General features: G+C 45.7%; 1 protein-coding gene across 3 annotated transcripts in view; it reads left to right on the plus strand.

Moving 5' to 3' along the window:
• Nucleotides 1-5,644: 5,644 nt before the first annotated feature.
• Nucleotides 5,645-17,146, plus strand: part of MOCS1 (molybdenum cofactor synthesis 1) — a 38,508-nt gene continuing 27,006 nt past the window's right edge. For 2 of the 3 annotated variants that reach the window (XM_014830918.3, XM_044776627.2), the window contains exon 1: nucleotides 5,665-5,886. In XM_014830918.3, the coding sequence (XP_014686404.3) occupies nucleotides 5,755-5,886 (132 nt within the window). In that variant the 5' untranslated portion in view covers nucleotides 5,665-5,754. Of the gene's footprint in view, nucleotides 5,887-17,146 lie in introns of all 3 variants that reach the window. The other variant, XM_044776628.2, reaches the window with a different exon arrangement.

Consider the following 17,146-nt stretch of genomic DNA (forward strand, 5'->3'; position numbering starts at 1 on the left):
ACCAGATAGCCAGTGGAAGATTCCTCTGTACAGTCACAGAGCATGCGAGTGGAAAAGACAGATAATCTCTTAGCAGTAGTATGACGACAGTTGACTGTGGAAACCCACACTCTGAGAACCACCGAATTAAAGAGGTATTACAAACTCTCTTCCTCTTCGTTTTGCTGATGACAGAGTCTAAACAAGAGAGTGCTGGAGTCAGTACTTCCTGGCTCTGGAACTATGGCTGACAGGTGCAGACACATAAGGCCACCATGGCTGTTTCAGTATGCAATGAAAGTGACAGGGACGAATAAAGGGAAGAGCTGTCCAAAGGAGTGGAAAAACCTGGTGATACATTAGAGTACAAGGGGAATTTTGTTCCTATGCTAAGACTTATTGTTTACCAATATCTGCTTCCCGTCTGAGGCAGGGCTAAGTTTCTCTTCCCTTTGAAATGAGATATGGCCACATGACTTGCTTGGAGCAGAGTGATGTGTGCATTTCCAGGAAGAAGCTCTAAGAGTCAGTTTGTTCTTCACACTCTCTCTGGGTAATCACCACTGTTCTATGTGAATATTAGCTACCCCATCAGCATAGGGCCAAGAGTGAGGACAAAATTGATGGGAAACAATCCCCAGCTAACTCTTGCTGGACATGTGGCACAAATGACAAAGAAACATTTGTGGTTTTCAGCCATTGAGATGTTGGGGTTGTTTGTTATGACAGAATGATCTAGCGCATCCTGATACGGTCACCTCACTGGAAAGGCAAGTTAGAGATACGGAATGCACCATTTAATGCACATTTATTGGGAGCTTACTGTACATTAAACGTCATGCTAGATGCCATGATTACAGATAATTTAGATTTGGCCCTAGCCCTCAAAGGGCTTATAGTGCAGAAGGCATGTAAATAAATAAACTATGTCACTCTGTTGTAATTGCCACTATTAACAAAGGTGCATCTGGGGCACTATTGGAGGGAGAAATCCTTGAATTCCGCATCTGTCACGGGACCAGCAAGAGACAGACAGCATACTTAGCTGGGACTTTTGAAGGAATGTTTTACTGAAGGGATCATTTTTGAGGTGCGGGCAGGGTTAAAGTAACCAACAGGGATGTTGAAGCATCTGTGACCATCAACGGAGAAACGCCAACCCCGCCCCAGCCTGAAGGGATAAGTGTTAGAAATGGTTTACTGGACCTGGTGAGAGCTGGACTCACGGCAGAAGGGCCACATAACATGAGCTATAGTTGTAGAAGGACAGTCATTGCCAGAATCACAGCGAAACAGGGAGCAGGAAGAATAAATACTCTGACTTCTCTCTCTTCCTGCTATCTGATCGCCTGCCCATGCCTCCTACTGGCCAGATACATCTGGAAACCAGAGACAAGAGTACCTGGGTGATGCCATCAAAGTGGTTGGTAGAGGTCAACCTCCTAGTCCTCAGAACAGGGTGAGGAGAGTCAGGGACGGGGTCTGGAGAAGCAAACGGAGAACATTCTGAACAAGGTCCCAAAACAGAGAAATTATAGGAATTGAAACATTTTCTAAAACTTTTTATTTCATTGCTTGATTAAAATGCCTGAATTTTCAAAGAGAGTCCAGAACTACCAATGGAATAGGGGAGGGGTCCGAATGAGCATAGAAAGCTGGATATTTGAGGTTCCTATTGCGAGAGAGAGAGGGGAAATGGGCGTGTGGCTGGAAATCCCATCTGGGATTTCTTTTTCTTTTTAATTAAGACTTTACTTTTTTAGAGCAGTTTTAGGTTCACAGAAAAATTAAGGGGAAAGTACAGAGATTTCCCATGCACTCTGCCTCCACTCATGCACAGCTGTCTTCACTATCAACATCCTCCACCAGAGTGATACATGTTTTACAACCGAACCTACATTGACACATCAATATCACCCACAGTCCATAGTTTACAATAGGGTTCATTCTGGGTGTTGTACATTCCATAGATTCGGATAAATATATAATAACATGTACCCATCACAATGGTATCATACAGAAAATTTCACTGCCCTAAAAAGCTCTATGCCCCACCTATTCTTCCCTCCCTCCTAAGCCCTGGCAATCACTGATCTTTGTACTGTCTCCATAGTCTTGCCTTTTCCAGAATGTCATGTAGTTGGAATCAACTATAGTACGTTGCCTTTTCAGGTTGGCTTCTTTCACTTAGTAATACGCATTTGAGATTCTGCCATGTCTTTTCATGGCTCAGTTAGCTCATTTCTTTTAAGCACTGAAATAATATTCCATTGTCTAGATGTACCACAGTTTATTAATCCATTTTCCTACTGAAGGACATCTTGGTTGCTTCCAAATTTTGTCTTGGATCTTTTTTGGGGGTTGGGGAATGGAAGACAGGTGGGGAGAGAAGGGGAGGGGGATAAGGATGGAAGTATCTTCCAGCCAGCCAGAGACCAGATCATGAGAGGTAAATTGTAAGGTTGGAAATTGCATCATATTCTTATCTAGCCTCAGACGTCATGCAGCATCTCTTCTGCCATAGTCTATTAGTTACAAGCCAGTTATGAACCCACCTAGATGCAAGCAGAGGAGAATTAATTCCACTTCCTGATGGGGAAAACACGGTTCTAGAACAATGCTGAGCAATACCGTAGCCACTAGCCACACGTGGTTGTTTACTCTTAAGTTAATTCAAATTTCATAAAATTAGAAATTCAGTTGCTCAGTCACACTAGCCACATTTCAAGTGCTCAATAGTCACATGAGGACTTAGAATATTTCCATCATTGCAGAAGGTTCTATTGGACAGCACTGCTCTAGAAGAACATGAGACAGGAGATATTGTTTCAGCCGTCTTTTAAAAATACAATCTTATTTGTGGGACTTATTGGGACTTAGACAAACCAAAGTGTATTTGGGAAGATAGACTAAAATGGCACAGTGACTCACGTGACATTGTATACGAGGGTTGACAATGATTGCTGCTGTTTACCTTGAAGAGGTAAGAACTTGTGTTAAGGCTCTCGAATGAATGGGAGGGCAGATGCAATAGCCCAGGGGCTGAAAATAGGCTCAGTAGGAGGATATCACAGAAGAGTGATTTCTAAGACCAGTATTCTCTTCCTTGGTCATGGCCTCTTTAAGCATGTGATAAAAGCCACCTCTCCCCCACAAAAATGCACATATTATACATCCACTTTCAGGGTCTATGGGTCCCCCCAAATCCATCCATGGACTCTCCAGATCAGAGCCCTACTCTAGGCTGTGAGCTTCTGAAGGTATTTCCTTATTCACAGCCATTAGGAGAGTGTGAGGCCTGGATGACACTTAATCACCACATGTTGAAAGAAAGAGCCACATTTCTGCTCAATACAAGTAAGAATTTTAATAGGCAAAGAGGCATTTATGTGGAACAGTCAATGTCAGGAAATCAAAGTTGCCCGGCACTAGATGTGCCCATGTAGATGCACAATCACATAGGGATTTCAGCTTCCAAGCTAAACTGAATAAGCCGTAAGGTCTTGCTCAGCCCTGGAGTTCCAAGGTTCTATAAAAAGTGACAATGAGGCCCAAGCGCAGGAACGATCACATACAATTTTGATGAAAAGGGTGAAATCTAGAAAGGCTTCATGCGTCTGGGGGCATTTTAGATGGGCTCAAAGAATGGGGCTACGAAGTGAGGATCCAAGATCGTCTTGAGGGGCTCATTGAAAAGATTTAATACCCTACAAGTTAATTCCCTCTAGTGATCCGGTTTCTGGCCAACTGGTAGATACTTCTCTCCCTATCCTACCACCCTCCTCTCTCCATCTGTCTTCTGTCCCTCACTCCACAAGAAGGATCCACATTGAAACACTCATCTGGATCATCCAAATGGTCCCTAAATGCAATGACAAGTTTTGTTAGAAGGAGGCAGAGGGAGATTTAAGACAGAAGAGAAGCAGGCCATGGGATGGAAGGAGAGTCACAGAAGATGCTACACTGATGGCAAGGAATGCAGCTGTGGATGCTGGAAAATGCAAAGGAAACAGATTCTCTGCTAGAGCCTCTGGAGAGAACATGCCTGTCAACATCTTGATTTTAGCTCCTTACAACTCATTTCAGACTTGGGCCTCTAGAACTGTAGGAGAACGAATTTTGTTTTAAGCCACCAAGTTTGTAGCAATTTGTTACAGCAGTCATAAGAAACTAATATAGCTGGGGACGGAGATGCCTAAGAACCAACACACAGACTCAGAATCTCTGCTTCCTCCACATTCTAAGGACTTGCTACTGGATCAAGCTCTTTACGTCCAATGACTGCTTCCTTGAGTTTGAGTCCTCTCCTAGAAGCTCTTCAGGCCTCATGCCTGCAAAAAAAAAATGCTTTTTGTTCTCTTCATCCCCATACCCTGTTCCCCTGACAAATCTAGACAACAAATTTAGCAGTGGACAAAGCTTGAACAGTCCTCAGAAGGTCCTCAGGCCCTTTGCAAATAGATGTCCATCAGGCCTGTCTCACCAGTTTCAGGCATACCCAGACACACCCTCACCCCCTGCAGTGTATTGTCTGAACTTTGAATAACATGATAGGAAACTCACCTTGCGTCTAAGGCTGAAATCATCCCAGCTTTTCTGACAGTCTTGCTGCATTTGTACAAATCAGCTATGTCAGTGATCATTTCCTCTCCTTTAGTCTGTCAATTCTTCAAGACGAGGACCTGTATCCCTGTTTCCTAACAGACGCTTGGCAGCTAGTATTTTCCGGTCAATGTTTCATTCTTGCAATCCCATGGCAATAGTTTTGGATACAACAGATAGGCCGGTTTGAGCATAATGATTCTTAGTACATAGGTTCATTACTGGGTGTGCATTAGCATCTACAATCTTTGAAGGCTAGAGCTTTTTGTTTTTGAGAGAGGAACAGACCCCACTCCCCCATTCCTGATATGTACTTAACCTTGACTTTAGGAATCAGATTGTCCTGAGTTTAAACCCCAGTTTTGCCACCTATCAACTGTGTGTCTTTGGGAAAATTACCTAACCTTTCTAAGCTTCAGTTTCCTCAGTTGCAAAACTAACATTTTATTAATTTCAACATTATCGTATTAAATGACACCTAGCATGGTACTTGGTGTGTAGGAAGCATTCCAGAAATGATATCCACTCATTCTATGACTTCTTCTCATATACTCCTTTTTTAAACAGAGAGGCCAAGATTGTTAATGTCCTTTTGGGGCACAGTTGGAGAATGGTATCTTGAAAGAGGGAGCTGACCATCCTACAAGCAGGGCCTAGACTACCATGAACGACATGAAATGAGTCCTAAACACGCAGAGTCGGATCTTGTTTTTATGTAAAATGTTGACATTTTGTTCATCATGGGATATTTTTTGCATTGATTCTTTTAAAAATACTGCTTTAAAATATTATTTATCTGGATAACCTACTTTTTTGGCACCCCCTTAAATTTTGCACCCAAGGCAATGTGCCATTCACCTGCCTACAGTACTTGGTGCCAGTCACACCACGACCTGAGTCTGGCATCAGAGCAGCCAGACAAGTCTGGAAGAAAAGACCTGGGCTCTCCTGGCGAGTTTTGGTTTCTGCTTTCCAAGCCCTACGGTTACCGGTCCAGGAAAGGAGCGGAGAGCGTGGACTACAGCCCCCAGAAGGCCGCGCGGCGCCCTCGCCGATTGGCTGCGTGGGTCCCGCCCCGGCCCCGCCCCTGCCGCGGTGACCCAGCGCAGCGAGTCCCGGCTAGCGCGTTTCAAGCCGGCTACCCCGTGGAGTCTCGCCGGGCAGGCAGGCTTCATGGCGGCGGTGGCGGCCCGGCCCGTGTCCCGGATGCTGCGGAGAGTCCTGAGGTCCAGTGTCCGGAGCTGCAGCTCGGGGGCTCCGGTGACACTGCCTCGCCCCGGAGAGCCCTCCCAGCCAGCCACAGAGGTGAGCCTGCCCGCGTCCCCACCTTCCCCAGGAGGGGGTGGCCTTGTAAACTGCCCCTTATTCCGGAAGCGCCCGGGCCCATCCGGTGCCTCTGGGACGGAGCTCTGGGTGCTTAATTGGGGGTGGCTAGAGGAGTGGAATGATGTGCTCTAGACAGACTGCCCTGTCTCACCAGATACCCCAACGCGGGGGTGGGGGGGAGCGCTCCTTGGGGTCTCACTTAAAAACCTTCCTGCCCGCCCAGCCGTGACACCCCTTTCCAAGTCTGAGTGACCACCAGAGATGGGGGAGCAGGTGGGTAGGACTTTGGGGTCCAATAAAATACTAGTACCCCTCCCAGCCCTGCCTCCCACCCAGCCTCTTCCTTAAACATTTTGCTCCCCCATCCCCCGAGGGGAGGTTGTCTGTGTGTGATCAGGTGTTCTTGTGACGCCCTGCTTCATACAGTGACACCCGCCTAAAAATGTCACCTTAGTGCCACCAATAGTTGTCACTTCTGTAGTCACAGGGCTCTGTGACTTGTCCGTTGATTTTGTGTTTCCTCTTTATTTCCCTTAGGAGCGTTTAGCCTCATTTTAGAGCAGAACAGAGCAGGACCTGGACTTTTCCAGGTTAGGGATTCCACTATCTCTTTAGGGTTGGGGTAGCCCCTCAGTCCTTGACAACACCCCTCAGAGTGATTCCTATCATAACAAGTTTTAAGTTCTTTTGCCCATGTAGTCAGGGAATAATTTTGGGAGAAGCATCTCTCTTAATTTGGCGAAACCTCTTTTTTTTCTTTTTCTTTCTTTTTTTTTTGTGAGGAAGATTGGCCCTGAGATAACATCTGTTGCCAATCTTCCTCTTTTTGCTTGAGGAAGATTGTTGCTGAGCTAACATCTGTGCCCATCTTCCTCTGTTTTATGTGGGATACTACCACAGCATGGCTTGACAAGTGGTTCTAGGTCTGCGCCCGGGATCCAAACCTGCAAACCCCCGTCCACCAAAGCTGAGTGCACTAGGCCACCACTGGGCAAGCCTCCAAAACCTCTTTTCTAGACCAATCTGCTCATTCTTTTCCCATCTCTTACCACAGGCTTCATGTCCTGGGATTCATCAGATCATGCTCCCTCCCCCACGTACCTCACCGTTGCTCAACGAGGGGGTGGGCCTCAGCCTAACTTGCTTGTCCCAAATCTGACCCCCTCTGGGATCCTCAGCTAAGCAGACCCCACTGCTAGAAAGTGGAGTAGTTTTCCAGTATCCTTGAACTCTGAACTTCGTAGAGGGAAGAATAGGAAAGCAAAGACTGCTGAGATCTTGAAAGCCTTCAGGAAGAGGGAAGTTTCTTCTCCCTCCCGCCCTAGTTTATTTTGTACCTTTCAAGTGTGGACCTGTGCTAAGTGCTTTAGTCCTGACAGGAAACCGTGTGCAGTCAGAGGAGTCTGTATTTCAGGGCGGGCGAGGGGTGGGGGGGGGTGGGGGTGGGGGGCGGCTCGTCGTAGTTAACCTCCCTGGAGTCCCAGAGCTGTAAAGAAAGGGAGCAGAAACTCTAGCACCTTCCCTCCTGCTGCTTCCCTGTGGGGAGATCAAGGGGAGGGGCCACCGCTCTCTCTCCTTTCTGCGGTGCGGGGAGGGACAATTAGCAGCTGAGAACATGGACTCTGCAGCAGAAGGCCTGAATTTGAATGCACCCTGCCACTTCTTCGCTGTGTGAACTTCAAGTCCCTTCACCTCTCCGTGCCGCAGTCTTCTCATCTGTGAAATGGGAATAATAGTGTCTACTTCATAGGGGGGTTACAGGGATCAAGAGTTAACGTATGTTAATGTGTGTGCTTAGAACAAAGCCTGGCACACGTAAGTGCTGTGTTGTGTATACGTTTGTTGTAATTTGCATTATCCTTGCCACCATTGGCACATGCTGTGTCCCATTAGTCCCTTCTCACCTGGACGCTCAGGTTAGTCATTCTGTCATCTCTCTGGTCACAGACCTCCCATCCTGGATGTTCCCCACTAGGGTTATCCTCAGCAGACAGGTTGCTCCTTGAGTGTTGGGTGCTCCCCACCTTCTAGGTATTTCTCCCACGGTCCTTAACATGGTGCTCTGCAGGCAATGGAGTCAGCAGATATTTTTGACTGTTGAACCCCAGCTAGTGAGGGGGCATGTGGAATGGTAGAGCGCTGGCCTGGGAGCCCCAAGTTTCCACCCTTGCTCTGCCTCCGGTTTCACCTGGCTCCTGGGGCTGTTGCTTCCCCTCTCTTCATGTCATCGAAACCAGAGGGTGGACCAGCCCTTCTTTACGCTGTGGAGGAGGGCACAGCATGTCTTTAAGAGAATCTCAGAGGTGAAACAAGTGTGGACATATGTACGTTCAGCCTTCCACGGAGCTTGCAGTTGGCAGGAGCAGGGGTGGGGGCATGTGGAACCTCTGTCCCCCCTTCCCTTCCTGCAGGGTACCTATCCCCACACACCCCACAGGGCCCTGGGCGTCTGTTTTGGGATGGGAGGTGCTTGGAGAGACAGGGAAAAGCCACTGGGTGTTATCTGTGTATTAGGGTGTGGGTGTGAGAGAGACGTGAAGTGTGGAATGGGAGCTGGCTGTGAGGACCGCGGAAAAGGAGGCCTTGGGCTTCCCTGAAGGACAGGTCGAGCAGCTTCTAGAGGTGGAAAGGGGAGGCAGTGGTGTGTGGCTAAGTGGGGAGGTGGATAGGGGAGACCCAGCCACCTGCCTTGGGGCTGGGGGCGGCCTGGGCAGTCTTCTCTGCAGGGCTTACTCCAGTCCAGAAGCACAGCCTTCCTTCTTCCTCTCGGGCTCCATGCTTTGTCCGGGCAACAGGGGGGTTGGCCTCAGGTCCTGGGCGTGCTGCCTTGGGGAGAGGCAGGGGACAGGGTGACTCTGTAAGGCAAAGGCACCCAGCTGTTCAGGGGGCCTAGAAAGAACAAATGTTGGAGGGAGGGTCATGCAGGAAGGAACCTGGGGGTAGGAGGTGGTGGGAGGGGACAGCAGGGCCCAGCCTGGGGCAGTGACACACGGAGGGAATGAAGACCTTTCAGGAGGTTAGCTTGACTCCAGTCCTGCCAGCGCCTCAAAATCTGCTTCAGTGACGTGGCTGTCTGGGCCAGGAGCCAGAGGTGTGGAGACCTCACCCTTAAGGTGGGCGTGGAGGGAGAGGGGACAACTAGACCTGGGCTGGAGCTTCGCTAGGTCCTCTCACTTGATAGAGATTAATTTTGAGGCACCCTGGTGTACAGCTTCCCAAATAGCAGGTAAACCAGGACCACTGATACTTGACTTTGAAATGTGCTCTTTTTCTCCTAAATAATCCTGCCACTCTGTCTACACTCTAGAGTTATTTGGGGGCTGGCCCTTAGCATTCAAATCAAATGCCCAGGCTTAGAGACTAACTCAAGAAGGTTCTTTGAGGGCAGCATCCTTCCCTTAACTATCTCCTTTGTACCACCCCCCTCCACCCCAATGTGCGTGGGGTAGGTAGATAAGATGTAACCAGTTGGATATGGTAGGTTGCCTCGTGCCTGGTTACTAGCATTAGTATCTGTGGTCCTGGGGGAGCCCAGACCCCATTTGTCCTGCTTTGGATAATGTGACAGCAGGTCTGAAACCCCAGCCTTGGGCCATCTGCCATTACGTAGGGTTGGAAGGCCTTGCAGAAGTGGGGAAGCTGACAAGAGTGGGAAAACTAGTCCCAGCACACACAGCTGGTGCTCCTCCATGAAGATTTGTGTAATGAATGGATAGATGGAAGTAGGAAATATATTCAAACGGCAGCGGTCACTATTGAATATCTCCTAGGCACCAGGAACTCCTCCAGTTGATTTAGGTGGGATTATTATCCACATTTTATGGATGAGGAAACTAAGGTTTAAAGAATTTAAGCAACTAACCCTACAGCTAGTTAGTAACACAGCCAGGCTTGTAATTCAAGTTTACCTACTCCCAAAGCCGGTGCTCAGAACCTCAACAAGTCTCCCTGGATTAACATAGCTCCTGATCCTGGTATGGCTGGGTCAGTGGTTCTCAGCCTGGGCTGCGAGTAAAGAGCTGAGGCACTTAGAAAAAGCCAAAAACAAGGGCAGGGCCCCATCCCAGAGCAGTTGAGTCAGAATCTTCAGGGTGGGGCTCTGGCATCAGTGCCTCTTAGAAGCTCTCCGGATGATTGAAATGTGCAGCCGGAGTTGAGAACCCATGTAGCAGGCTAAGCCATTTTGACAGTAGAGACCAGCCTGGAGATGAACGATGACCCCAGAATAACTGGGCTTGGCACACACTGCTTTTCCCTTTGGACTAGGGACCAACCTATTTGTTTACTGACATGGTGGTTCTACACTTGCTAGGACATCCTGTGCAGACTCGGGTACTGAGTCAGGCAGGAGGGCTTCCCACAGAGGGGGAACAGCCTGGCCCAGGCCCGGGCCCTGGGAATGTGAGCAGCTAAGGTGTCCTACCATTTCTGACATGTCCCATCCCGGGATGAAGGGCATCGCTGTCTACCCTGCCTGGTAATTCCCTCTGGGTGCCGGGCTCCTTTGGCATGTGCTGTATTTGTTTCCTTCAAGGGGTTTAAAGGGAAGAGGAAAAAATTGATGAAAGAAAGCAGGACATGCAGTGTCAGAGGAGAGAAGAGGTAGGGCTGAGGCTTGTTAATATCAAGTTGAGGAGTCTGCAGGCCTGCCAGGGTGAGAGAGTGGGAGTGTGTGTGGGTGCAGGAGGCTGCGTCAGGTGCTGGTGGGCAGTACAGAGTCTAGATGAAGCTGGATAAGATCACGCCGTGTTTTAAAAGTATAATCTGGCCCGCCTCTCCCCGCCCCCTGCCTCATTCCACTCTGGATTGCCCCATTCCACTGCCTGCTCTCCGGTTTCTGCTGAGTCATACTCCTTGCTCCTCTCAGTTGCTCCCAATTCCTAGATTTATTTTGGCTCCTTTCTCTCCCATCTCCCCAAGTATGTTATGATTAGGGTGAGGGGGGCATCTTGGCAAGTGGGGAGGTGGGATCTAGGGTGACTAACAAATTACCGAATTGTGAATAGCTGTTGATGGAGAAGAGCAACTCTGCTGTAAATCCGGATTCCCGGGTATCGGATCTCCTGGACTCTGGTGGTCGATGGGCCTCTTGACTCTGGAGTGTCCCCTGCCCCACCCCCAAAGTACCAGTGGAAAGGCAGTAGGCGAGCAGGGAGGGAGGAAGTGACTGTTATGATTATAGTCTGCCATAATCAGTCTAGAGAAGTGACTGCTGCTTACTTCTCCTGGGACTGTGAGCAGGGTTTCTCGGAGGACGTGGGAAACTGATCTTGAGGTCGGCAGTGAGGTCACTTTTATGGATCCAGGAGAATCATAGAAGCAGCCTGCATGTGCAGTCATATCCCTTCTGTCTCCTGAGTCCTTCAGTGGCCCTTGATGCTGGCTGTACATTAGAATCACCTGGAGAGATTAAAAATGTGCCCAGACAACTGAATTTGGTTGGTCTCCAATGGAATTTTTGTCTTAAGCTTCTCAAATGGCTCTAAGGCACTGCTAGGGCTGAGGAGCTCACTGAAGCAAATGTTTCTTCCTCCTGGGTGCAGGTGGACAGTTACCCTGGACCTCAGGAGGGCTTGAGGCCTTCTGCTTTTTTAGGTTACAAGATGATGATAATCCTGGATGTTTACCTACCAGCTTCTTGACTGCCCCCATCCCTTACCCACAGCACAAGAACCTTGTCCATAACTGTGCTGGAGGAGTTAGGCAACTTTCCCAGTATGTCAGGTCACACCTGGGCCAGAAACCTGGAGTTCTTTCCTCAAATCCAGAGCCCTGTCTGTAGACATGATTTTTTTTCTCTTTTTTTTTTTGTGAGGAAGATCGGTCCTGAGCTAACATCTCTTGCCAATCTTCCTCTTTTTGCTTGAGGAAGATTGTTGCTAAGCTAACATCTGTGCCAATCTTCCTCTATTTTGTATGTGGGATGCCTGCCACAGCATGGCCTGATGAGCAGTGTGTAGGACTGAACCCGTGAATCCCAGGCCTCTGAAGCTGAGCATGCGAACTTAACCACTATGCCACCGGGCCAGCCCCCATGATCGTGATTTCTTTGTTCTAAAGATTCTAGAGAAATGACTTCTCCTCACCCTCTGTGCTATCCTGTGTACCTTGTTGGGCTCACCCTGTGCAAATAGAGGAAAGAATTTAGAATTTAGAATCAGAAGACCTGAATTTGAATCCTGGTTCTGCCAAGGGTGTTCTTGGATCCCATCCGAGCCTTAGTTATAATAAGCCCTTACGGGTTAGGTGTGGGAATTAAACAGAGAACATTCTTTGGAAACTTTAAGATGCTTTGCAAGTGTTACTTCTATGGAGCAATCATCCCGTCAGCATCTGTCATGATCCAGGGTTGTGCTTTCAAGGGGGAGAGAGGTCAGACTTGGAAAGGGTGGGGCTGGCTGCCTCCTGTCTCTCCCCAGGATGAGTGGGGGCCTTGCAGGGAGCCTCCAGCAATCTCCTCTGCCTTTGGCCCCAGACAGTGGGTGCATAATGCTTCCTTCTGGCAATGGGTAGGGTGAAGGATGAAGACTGGAGTAATCTCTGCATGGGATTAGTGGGGTGGTCCTCCTGGCCCCTCCATTCTGCCTTCCTGGGGCTGGTGGTCTCATTCCTTCTGCAGGTCTCCCTAGTTGTGCTGTCCTTGCCCACAGGCCTTCTGCATGAGGTGGGACCTCCCCATGGATATACCTCCCCAGCCAGTTGTAGCCCTCAGCTGTTCCTGATGGCTTGGCCTGTTGGACCCTCCCAGGCAGTGGGGAGGCTCCAAGGAGCCCAGCCAACAGAGAAGTAGTTATGCGGGAGGCAGCTTGTTGACACCAAGGCCCCACAGTTAGTAATTTTGCTTTGAGCTTGTTCTATCTCCCATTGCAAAGGTAAGGAATGGGAGGCCTGGGTTGGAGAAGTGACTCACCATGCCCCAGCCAGTGCAGCTGCGGTGGCCCAGGCCCCCATCCGTCTCAGTTACCTGCTGCCTCTGATATCCAACCTGAAGTGAGTTCGCTCACCTGTTGTGCAGCAAGCCAATCTCTGACACTGGACGTAGTGGAAGAAAGTAGCACTTAATTATTGTTGCACAGCACTGAGCAAGCAGAAAGGGCAGCTAATGCTGAAATCCCAAACTCCCTGAAAGGCTAAAAGTAAGTGTTTTTACTTGGGGTTTTAGGTAGCGGAGGGGGAGCATATGGCCTTGCTGGTCAGAGCTTTTCTACCAGCTTGTGTTTGTCCTTGAGACTTCTTGCAGAGAGGAGGAGGCGGAGATAACAAATGCAGATGGATGTCCTTGGCCATTTGTCTCCATGGAGGATAGTGGATTCTGGAGCCAGGAAGCCAGGGAGTAAGCAGGGAAAGAGTGCTTTGGTTTTAACCCAACATATGCTGGGTTTAATGTAGGGAAACTGATATCAGGGATAGTATCAATTCCCTCCTATCCTATGTTCATCCCTCAAGCTTGAGGGATTTGGGGTGGTGACTGATCTAGCTACTTCCTGCTGAATTGGGGCGTAGGTTGTTTCATCTCATTGAATTGGTTTTTTAATAAGGGAGTGATGCATGAAGCTCCCAAAGTTAGGCCTGTATTGTGAGTAACCAGGTATTTAATAAGAAGCTTTTCTAGAGAAACGAAGAGAAAAACAAGGTTAACATTTGGAGCAAATTATAAACCAGTTCCTAAGCCCAGGGAGCAGCCAATCAAGATTCCTAGAAGTCAAGGTAGAAGCATCTTTTGTAGTTTGAAATGTCTCTGATGGTGCCATTGGGCACTCAGGTAGCTTCTTGAGAGGCTTACACAGCAGCAGACATGAACCTTTCTTAAGTTTATATTAAGTCCTCCAGCTTCACTTTGCAAGGATTCAGGGAAAAAAAAGGCAGATTTAGTTTTCAATGATTGTGAATGTAAATGATGGAAAAGAACTGCAAATGTTAGTTTGGAGGTTTCTAGCCAGAAAACTTTCAGGAGAGTAGAAGAATTCAGGATCCAGTCCAGTTAACAGATATAAAACAAAACTTCAGACAATTAACAGAACTAGAATCCAATGTCCATGAATGTGTACTATAGTTTTTATTGAAACATATTTTTTCTTTCTCTAAATTACCTTCAATTTTATTAAACGTAGCCAAATTAAGACTAACTAGTTTACAAAATAAGTCATTTTAATAAATTTGGCATAATTATTTACGTAAGTACAGCAAGAGTAGTAATCGATTATATAGGCTCTTTTAAATCTTCTTTGCTGGAACTCTCTATGGGGAATCTCAGGTTGAACTTCAGAGGCCTCTCAAGGTCAAGAAAGCCAAGCTAAGGACTTGTCATCAGATTCTGCCTACAGTACCTGCAGATTTGAGTGACTTCCTCTCTTTGTGAGCTTCCCCAAAATATTGAGCTTCCTTACACCTGCCAAAGGGAGTGACATTCTTTACTCAACCTTACCAGGTTACTGGGAACCATAAGGAAGGTACCAGGCCCATATTTTCAAGTCGCTTTATTCCAGGAAGTCAACCTTCGTTCCTCAAAAGCTGTCTGATCATATCTGAGCCTGTATGTTTTTCTCAAATATGATGTTCCAGTCAAAGCCTTGGTGTTATAACCAGTGTTGCCCATTGTGTCCTGTTATAAGAAGAAAAGATTCTTATGGGACTTATGCAAATAACCACATTACCATGAGAATAAGAATACTCATCAGGAGTTTTTAGATTTTGGAGGGCTTAGATAGGCAGGAAAAAAAATGCTTCAATTTTGTTTACAAATTGCTGTAAATCATAGTTCCTTGAGAGAATAAAGAAAAAGGTTTTCTTAAATCTGGAAAGAAACAAAACATCAAAAGTCAGCAATATCTTAAGTAAAAATCCATAAAAAATTATAATTAGGGGCCAGCCCCATGGCCCAGTGGTTAAGTTTGTGTGCTCTGCTTTGGCGGCCCAGGGTTTCGCCGGTTCGAATCCTGGGCATGGACGTGGCACCGCTCATCAAGCCACGCTGAGGCAGCATTCCCCATGCCACAACTAGAAGGATCCATGTCAAAAATGCACAACTGTGTACCCCGGGGCTTTGGGGAGAAAAAGGAAAAATAAAATCTTAAAAAAAAGAATACAGCCTTCATTGAGAGCTGCCTTTTAAAAATTATAATCATCCTTATCAGTTTATTCAGTCCTGTGTAATTAGTTCTTGATCTTAATTTTCTGTCAGCAGTTTTATGAAGTCATTAGTTTTTCTGTTAGAGTTCTAAAATTTTTTATCCAGCTCAGTTTTATAATCTGAAAGTTTATCAGAAACCTGTACTCTAGAGTAGGGAACAGAGTCCTTTCCATGAATTTCTCTGAAGCTGAAACATATTTGCAAAAACATCAGAGTAAAACAACTATTTGTAAATAACAAAACATTCAAAAATGGTAATTGACAAACACACTTGACTGTTCTTGTGACATATAATACTTTGAGATAATAACCAGACTCATGGCTGACAATCAGAACAGATTAGAATTTTAGATAATTTTTTAAATACTTATATCAATAACACTCATTAACATAATACCATTTAAGAAAGTTTGATGGTCTTTTTTTTGAGCAAGATTAGCCCTGAGCTAACATATGCTGCCAATCCTCCTCTTTTTGCTGAGGAAGACTGGCCCTGAGCTAACATCCGTGCCTATCTTCCTCCACTTTATATGTGGGATGCCTGCCACAGCATGGCGTCCCAAACAGTGCCTTGTCCGCACCCGGGATCCGAACAGGCAAACCCTGGGCCACTGAAGTGGAACGTGTGCACTTAACGGCTGCACCACCGGGCCAGCCCTGAGAAAGTTGATTATTACTTATTTGACAATGCTTCTCATATTTAGCATACCAAATAAGCCTAATTAGTTTAATATTTTTTTCTTAGAAGAAGAGAGCAAATCTCTCTGAGAAGTCTCAGTGGCCCTCTGAAAATCCCCAGGGAAACTTCCAGGTCAAAATAAAGCTTTTATTCAGGACTTGAATATTTGTGTGTCGGGGAGCTCGTGAAAAATATTTAAAGGCAAAGAAAATAATTTTTTAACCTCTTTATTAAGAACAGACTAAAAGTTTAAGAAGAGTATCTTTTTAAGAGAGAGGCGGCTAGATTTTACTTTTGCATCAGTTTACTCTTGATATTGAAACTTATTTACTTAATAAATTTATTTCAGTCTCAGCCAATTTGACCAGACATAAAACTCTTCAGGGCTTTTCTTTCAGAAACCTTTGGTTACCTATCTTTTACACTCAAAATTTGTCCCAGTACTTTAGGACAAATTATCTTTCTTAACTCAAGAAACAAAAATATTTCCATTCTTTATACCTTTTTTTACTGAAAACATACATTTTACTTTTTTTGTACACAGACCTTTTAGAAATGTGTGTTTTCTCATAGAAAGTTCCTCAGAATACATAAAACATGTTTATCAATAAACCTAAGCACTTTTCAGTTTCTTTGACATAAGAAACCAAAGGCAGACAAATCTATGCTTAGTAGTTAACCTTTAATATTTTATCTTATGTGGAAGTGACCTAGATACCCAATAAACTGTTATTATTTAACTTAGTAAAGCTATAAAGTTTGTTTCCAAAAAGATTTTGGAAGCTGTTTTTTTAAGTATGCAGACTATAAAACATAATTATTGTACTTAAAAACTCTTACCCAGTTTTAACAATTATGTTTAAATTATTCTTAAAGACTTCATTGACATTAAAGCAGTTAACTGTCATTTTAAATTGTTTTAAATACATACACCATAATACATAGAATTATTTTTAAAAAGTTTTTCCAAAAACTTTTATCCTTTTACATTTATTTAGTTTACCTGTCTTTAGCAATTATATTTAGATCATCTACAAAAATCTCATGAAACATCAAACAAAATTAGCTATTATACTGAGTTATTAGTTTTGCTGATAAATTTTGTAACAGAGATAGCATGAGCTCCTTTGACCAGTAAACCCAGGCTGTATGTCTCCATCATATCCAGTGCTGATAACTCTGAGGACATGTCTATTTTAAAACCAGCAAACTTAAACAGGATCTCATGTACCAAAGATCAATTTATATCATGTTAAATAACTGTCTTTGAGAAGTTTTGACATATTAATCAAAGACTGCATTTTATTATGAGAGATTTTGAATCCTCTCTTTTCTGAAACAGAGGTTTCCCAGAACGGCCATTGCAATTTTAAGGTATCTCAAAAGTTTACTTATTTTTATTTGCTTAATTTTAGATCAGGAATTTTGGA

Source organism: Equus asinus, chromosome 8, assembly GCF_041296235.1.
Source record: "Equus asinus isolate D_3611 breed Donkey chromosome 8, EquAss-T2T_v2, whole genome shotgun sequence".
NCBI lineage: Eukaryota > Metazoa > Chordata > Mammalia > Perissodactyla > Equidae > Equus > Equus asinus.